Source organism: Coptis chinensis, chromosome 7, assembly GCF_015680905.1.
Source record: "Coptis chinensis isolate HL-2020 chromosome 7, ASM1568090v1, whole genome shotgun sequence".
In the NCBI taxonomy this organism is placed as follows: Eukaryota; Viridiplantae; Streptophyta; class Magnoliopsida; order Ranunculales; family Ranunculaceae; genus Coptis; species Coptis chinensis.
In genome coordinates this window covers 47113004-47120810 of record NC_141462.1, presented here as the reverse complement: position 1 = coordinate 47120810, position 7807 = coordinate 47113004, and the positions used below count along the sequence as shown (strand labels likewise).

Sequence of the window (7807 nt, the reverse complement as noted above, 5' to 3'; positions counted from 1 at the left end):
TTTTTCAGAAACATCAATGTTCTGGAAGGTAACAAATAAAATATGTTAAGAGTACTTGTTAGTATAGAGTAGTTGGTTAATTTAGAGCTTCAAGTCTAGGTTTTTCTCTATTTAGAAATAAGGAGAGTTAACCTAGACTAGAAAATAATGAGTTTGCCATGAGAATGAGAACAAATTTTCTCTCATGCTAATTAGTTTTGACTAGAGATATCATAAGTGATTAGGGACCATTTAAGGTCTAGTATTTATATATGTTTGCACCTTGTATGAAAATATAAAGACTAGGGTTTTCTCAACAACTCTATAATGACATGTTAGGAGAACATCAAGATGGATTTCGAACTCTCTCTTTCTTCTCCATATTCAAATAGTTTATATATATATATATATATATATATATATATATATATATATATATATATATATATATATATATATATATATATATATATATTTTTTTTTTTTTTTTTTTTTGTTTTTTGTTTTTTGTTTTTTGTTTTTTTTTTCAAATAGTTTATATTTACTTGTTTTAGTTTAATTTAGTATAAGTTAAAACCAAATATCATCATATTAGTTAAATTTACCATCATTACTCTCACCGTGTTTCCTTGTTTTTCATTCGTTGAATTCGCTGATGTTCTTGAACAAGTAAGAGTGGAACGAATCTGTACTCTCTTTACTCTTGTTTATATTGCAATATCATATAGATAGTCTTGCATATTATTAGCGTTCATAGCATTAATAGTAGTAAACTACTGTTTTTATAATTATCACTTGCCTCCAAACCAAAATCAAAACATTTGTTGGTCAGAGCGTCGATCTTTCTTCTCTTGGGTCAGTGAGAAAGTTGACAAGTATAGGGGCTTTTTTCTTCACCGGTACTCTGCTCGCCAAATAACATACCGGTACTCCTGCTCGCCAAATAACATGATCACATAGAATGTCTCGTACATGTTGGTACTTAAATCCCGGAAATTACTTACATTATTGTGGCAACATGGTCTCCAAAGGCATCCAAGCTTTTCTTCTTGCACACTGGGCATATGGTCCCATTAGCAAATAACGGAATCATAAGGAAGTAGCAGAGAACAACTCCATACTGAATTGGAGACATAATACTGTACAAGTCCCGATAGCAATGAGGAAATCTTTTTTATTTTTCATTTATTTTCGGACGAGATGTTTCTTTCCCGATACAAGAGTAGGCTTAACTGATATATTTATTATTATTAGATAATCAAGTGAGCGGAGCGAACGATCTTGGGCCGGGTGGGGATAGGTGGCCCAAAACGTTGCTTGGTTGGTTTCTGTCTGTCCTCAACTTCTCTCTCATTTCGCATTTCTACGCCATAACACTCCTCTCTATTCTTCCTCCCCCACTCAATCAATCGCGATAATTCTCCCTAATGACGTCTCTCCATAATTCCGACCAAATAAACTGAACACCACATGGGTGTGTGGAAAGAAGAAGTTGGAGAAGAACAAAATCATGACTGATTCTTGAATCCCATCTCAAATTTATCTAATACCCATTGAGCTCAAAGACAGCTTACCATTTTCCACTCTTTGTAGACGAAAACGTGTTTGGTCGAACTAAAGGTACAAATTAAAGTCTATTTGACCAAGCTTTTAGCAAGTGTTTACCATTCATTTTTTGCATTGAATTCATTTTGAAAATATGTTGTTAGTGTACTTCTTTGAAACTGAATGTGAGTTTTATGATGCATTCAGTTTTATGTTCCAATGTCGGTTGAGTTGGACAAATGAAGCTTCATTTGAAATGGTGTCGTCCGAATATATAATTTTGTTGTTTTTTAATCAGTAACAATGGAATGGTGGACACATTTATGGCTCAATGAGGGGTTTGCAACTTGGGTATTCTTCAGGCAATCTATCTTTATGTAATTTTAGTAGCCCATTTAGTTTACGCTGAACTTGAAGCTTTAGATAGAATAGTGACTGTTGAAAGCTTCCTATGAGCTTTAACGAGGGAACTGAGATATTTATTTATTTTTGAGTTTTACAAAGTTTTGAGTCATGTCGCAGTTGCAGTACTTCAACATATGATTGTCATTAGTCTCCAAGTGGGAGATTTTGTAATGCCCTGGACTTGTTATTCATCGCTTTAAGATTATATGTTTTGTTTTAGCTTTTATTTTATCTGGTTTTGTACTGTCCATCTTAGGAGGCTAGTGCAAAAGTGTTATGAAGTGATCAAGAATTGGGATTGTATGATAAGTGGTCTGCCATTTTTACTCGTATTATACATTACTGAATTTGAAAATGAAATAATTGGTTGTTTCCCAAAGATGTACTATACTGGTGAAACAATGACTAGAATGTACAAATTAAAGTCTATTTGACCAAGCTTTTAGCAAGTGTTTACCATTCATTTTTTGCATTGAATTCATTTTGAAAATATGTTGTTAGTGTATGTACTTCTTTGAAACTGAATGTGAGTTTTATGATGCATTCAGAGGTCGTTGGCTTCATATATAAAACAATATGCTTGCTCAAATGCAAATACAGAATATTTATGGGCTGTTCTGGAAAAGGAATCTGGTGAACCTGTAAATAAGCTGATGAATTCATGGACAAAACAAAAAGGATATCCAGTAGTCAGTGTCAGTGTCAAAGGCAATAAGCTGGAGTCTGGTCAGAGTACATCAAACTGTTCTTGATCAATCTTTTTCAGAATTATGGAGAGTAAGTCTAATATTCTTGTCCCATTAGTAGCTAAATGATATTATATGTTTTTTTTCCTGAAAAACTGATATAAGTCTAAACCAAACCTTTCCCCAAAAAGAATGTACATCTATTGAATATTCTTTACTATTCGTGTTCTATACATGAACCTCTCTCTGCCTCAAACTTTCCAAGATGCCGAAACAATGGCCTGCTTGCTCATCCTACTTAAGTGTCTCCACAACTGGGACAAGATGGGCTCCAAAGATGGGGATATCTCTTCCTCAACTAACTTTATACATTCCCTTCGTTTTGGCTAAGTGAATTGTTTTCTGTTTTCTAATAATGGGCCAAAGTAAAGTAAAGAAAGACTAGAACAAATATTGAAGGATAAATGTCATTCCAACTAGCTTGTTATAATAAGTTGTAAACTTCATATCTAGTAACTTGATTGTTTTAGAACTTGCTTGAAACAGAAATGGTTGTGTTACAATTTCCTTCACTAAATTATCTTATGTTGGAGACTCTCTTCATAAAATTAGGCTGGGAGCCAAAGGAAAGTGAGAGCCACTTGGATGCAATGTTGAGAGGCGAAATTTTAACTGCCCTTGCTGTTTTTGGGCATGATATAACACAAAAAGAAGCAATATAACGGTTTCGTGCTTTCCTGAATGATAGAAATACTCCACTTCTACCTCCTGACACGAGAAGGGTCAGTGCATTCAGTTATCTGATAGGTCTATATTGTTGATTTTTTTGTTCAATTCAATCTAGCGGTCCATTGATCTCTTCGAAATCAAAATATTTGCAGGTTGCATATGTTCTTTGTGATGCAACCGTCAACAAATCCAACAGATGGGGTTATGAATCTCTACTAAAAATCTATAGGAGACTGATCTAAGCCGGAGAAAACCCGTATTCTAGGTACTGCTAGTTCATAGACGAAAGTTTCATTTTTGTTTGCTTGGTAATTGTATGCATTAAAAGTATCTCTTTTATTGTAATACTATAGAAAACTTTTCCTTTAAATTTTGTTTTTACATGTTTTGTCCCACTGACTTCTTGTCCAGATTCTGACATTGTTCGTAAAGCTTTGAACTTTTTGTTGTCTTCTGAGGTACATTTTCTTTTTTGGTACATCTCTAAGCATTTTATTTTTTATTTTTTATTTTTTTTATATTAGTCCTAACTTATTTTTTATTCTTACATAGGTGCGAAGTCAAGATGCCATTTATGAACTTGGAGTAAGCAGGGAAGACCGTGAAACTGCCTGGAGATGGCTGAAGGTACCTTTCTCTCAGTATTGTATATTTGTATGTAATGTGGAAACATATGCATGCGTGCACTCAAGTTCGCACTCAGGCACACTTATATGCGTTATAGTAACGATGCGTAGAAGTTATTGTACGGTTTGATTGGACCTTTTACAACTTATAAATTTGTCAACATTATATTGATGGGTATAGGATTTTCAAGCACTGGCTTTTTGTGCGTTATGGGATCTTCTTCACAAGAAATCAACCAAATTTGAAATTTTAATGTGTCGGACGCCCATGAGTAAATTTTTCACAGCGAACATAATTTTAAAAGAAAACCATTTTACGGATCAAAGTATAGTACGATTGCATTTCAGAAGTTAACGGATCTTGAATGTATAAACTCATCACCTATGATAATAACCTGCCTTAGGTATGGGAACAATAATATATTAATACCAATGCTGCTTCTTGATTCTGATGCAGGACAATTGGGATCACCTTCTGAAGACATATGGTTCTGGGTTTCTAATAACTTGTTTTATCAGCGCTGTTGTCCCAAAGGTCTATCACCCCCACTTGAAGTTCTTTATTTTTGTGCTTGTTAATGCTGGCCGTTTTTAATTTGAAAACACTTGGATAACATTCACATAGATGACCCTCGTTTCCTTTGTTTCAGTTCTCTACATCTGAGAAGGCACTTGAGGTTGAGGAGTTCTTTGCTAGCCGCAACCACCCTGCGATAACAAGGACTTTAAAGCAGAGCCTTGAACGCGTCCACATAAATGCAAAGTGTATTAAAAGCGTTCAAGAGGAGAAGTCTCTTGCAGATGTGGTCAAAGAGTTAGCATACAGAAACTACTAGAGAGCTAGGTCCTTGATCTTCTAACATGGAAGTTAGTAGGCATGAAACTCTTTGCCCGACCTCTCAAGTTCTTAAGAAAAATTGTGCAAAATAAGATTTGATAGAACCATGCAGGACATGGGATTCCATAGCAAACATTTTGTTCGTTGAAATGAGATGGTACAATAACCAATATGCTTTTACGTATTCTTTCTGATGACCACATTTTTTTTTCTCTTTTTTTTATTAACTGTAATGAGCAATGCAACGAATGATTATGGTAACCCTCGTATATAATTCAGATCAGACTGGGTTGAAGTGTTTTCCAGGAGGGTCCTGTAAATCGAACAAGTGATTTATCTCCTAATTATCCTTCTTATTTGTTCATAATAACTAGTAAGTATCCTTGAACTATTGACCAAATTGAGTTGAGTTGGCTTAAAGTGATTAGCGAAAATAAAAAAAATAGTTAGAGCTGAACTGAACTTCAAAGCGATTGTTTCAAAACCGTTATAAAGTCAGGTTCTAATAACTCAGGATGGTTATAAATTTTTTTTAGAAGAAAATTTATAATTAAATAATAATTAATTTAACGGGTGAGATTTTTATAATTAATTAAATTAAAAAATATAATTTATAATCCGTGAGCGTAGCGAACTCTTGAGGTCGCTTTTCTCAAATCACCCAAAAAACCACTTGCTACGTGTCACTCTCCCGTGGTAATCCGTCCGTGCCCAAATAACCCTTCGTTTGTGTCTGACCATATCCCCCCCCCTATTTTCTCATTTTCCTTTGTCTTCGCCTCCAATCTCCCAATCTCTCCTCCATCAAGCCTGTTCTCACAATCTATCTTGAAAAAACGCTCCAGAATTCAAGTGGGTTTTCCTTCAAACCGAACCAATTGAAATCTTTTAAACGACACATACTATATTTTCTTAAGATATTTCTCGCTCTCGGATTATTATATTTCTCTCTCTCGGATTCGCCACTTCAAAGTACAAATACAATAGATTCATTTCATCAGGAAATGAAGCATTGGAAGATTTCAAAACATTGGTTACAGTTGATTATGATAGAAGAGTGATTATTTCATGTCGTAGGTCATCACTTGCGTTTTTAGGTGAAACTTTGCTTTGGGGTTTTGTAATTGTTATTGTTTTTAGAGCTTTAGTGAAATTAGGGTATTGGGTTTTTGGTCTTGGTGGTGGTGGTTATGGAAGTGGGGTTTTTGTTTCGAGGAGGGATGGGAGTCTTGCTGGAAGAGAAGTGGTGGTTGAGAAAAGGAGGTTTAAGGAGAGGGAAGGGAAGAAGAAGGGGTTTAATTTTAAGGTTCCAATTAATCCCCTTTCGCCTTCTAGAGATGTGGTGAAGTTGGGAAGTGAGGCGGCTTTGCGGAGACCGCAAAAGCATGCGTTGGAAGGGGAGAAACTTCCTAAATGGTGGCCTGATTTTGTTCCGGCTTCTTTAGTTGTTTCTGGCAATGACAACCAGGAGTTACAGAAAGAAGCCAATAGAGTAATTCGAGGTTTGCTGATTTTTCTTTGTAATTTTTGTTGTTGAGGCAGTAATACACATTCGTTACATGATATATTATTTTCTGATATAGGTTATGAAATAAAATTGTATTTAGCAATTAGCAAATGTTTAAAGCAGCATTTGGTATTGTGAAATCATCATGACCTGTTTTTGTCATAAAATTCATAGCTCAAGCCAAGTTGAACAATGCCCATTACGTATCTCGACATGTAATTTGAAGCCCACAAAAGTGATTATTGGAAGCTTGGATTGTTGTTTCTTCTAATCACTTCTTAGACATTGGTTCCTTCTATCGTTCATCAATTGACTTTGTTCTCAATTACTGCAGCAGGTGTGCATTGTCATTCAACACAAATATATTCTTGTTTCAGTCACTACTTCATAAATAAAAAATCTATTATAACTTTATTGTGCTCCTCATATGTGATGCATTTCAAGCAAGCGACTCTACCTTTGCACAAATTGATGGGGAGGATGCACGCCAATTTGTTCTTTGGTCTTGCTTGATAGCATAGGACTTCAAAACGTTAAGCCAAAGAACCATTGTGTTGCAGCGATTTGCAAAGACGGACACATTCATGTTTTCTGCAGTGGAGGTTTTTTTTTTTTTTTTTTTTTTTCCCTCAGGCTATATCTGACTATATGTATATATGTTGAACATATCCACGTAACATGCAAAACTATCAGAAATTGAATCTATCTCTAGATTTGTTCTAGCGTCCTAGTAATCCTCATTAGGTGGATAGTAAAATATCAGAAAAAGATCAAAAAGAAATTCGGAGATATTTTTAGTTTGTTTCTTTTTTCTGGGTTTTATGTCAGGAAACTTAAAATAGTCAGCAATACATTATATCCCAACTCCCGTGGTGTTTCGCAGGATGTTTTTGTTAAGATTAAACTTCATAAATCAATAACTAGCAAGTTTATAAGTCACCAATTATTTTATTTTGGTTTAATCTGTGTTTTTTGCAGATATTAAACTGCATCTAACATTCTAGTCTCTCTCTCTCTTTTTGGTATCTAAACATACAACACTTTCCCCTTGCGGATTTATTTATTTATTTTTTATTAATTAAAATGGTGTATTCTGATTGCAGGCATTTGAAATGCAAGGAAAGCGCACTGAGGCTCGGATGGAACTTTTAAAGATATGTATCATTCTTCAGATATTTCCTCCCCAAGAATCATCGGTAAGTACTTCATTACATGCATAGAAAGAGGAGCTTACATGCTTTTTTCATGCTCCCATAGTTTTCTCTGTAAAATTTGTGTCTTTTAATTTATGATTTCACCCTCCTGGAGTTTGGAATGTCTCTTTTATTGTAAAATTATTGTAACTTCAAGTTTTATACATAATATGAAATACTCAGACTTATATAGTTCTTTATTCTTGATCTAAAAGTTCAGATTTGTATACTAATTGATCTCATTGATTATTATCACAGCCTGAAATGGAGATGGTGGCGCGAGGGCTCAAGACACATCT

General features: G+C 34.6%; 1 protein-coding gene and 1 long non-coding RNA gene across 3 annotated transcripts; both read left to right on the top strand.

Moving 5' to 3' along the window:
- Positions 1-1300: 1300 nt before the first annotated feature.
- LOC147487726 (uncharacterized) lies at positions 1301-3417 on the top strand. Of its 2 annotated transcripts, none has more exons than XR_015203054.1 (3): positions 1301-1599; positions 2478-2706; positions 3228-3417. It is a non-coding gene; the product is annotated as an uncharacterized LOC147487726 (long non-coding RNA). The 2 variants fall into 2 exon arrangements; XR_015203055.1 differs by having other exon boundaries at positions 1313-1599; positions 3209-3417.
- Positions 3418-3515: 98 nt separating this feature from the next.
- Positions 3516-4995, top strand: LOC147487725 (aminopeptidase M1-like). The gene is made up of 6 exons (XM_086574119.1): positions 3516-3545; positions 3588-3609; positions 3756-3802; positions 3897-3971; positions 4428-4505; positions 4621-4995. Exons 1-6 carry the CDS (start codon positions 3516-3518, stop codon positions 4804-4806), a joined length of 438 nt encoding a protein of 145 aa, XP_086430245.1. The 3' UTR covers positions 4807-4995.
- The last annotated feature ends 2812 nt before the right edge of the window (positions 4996-7807 follow it).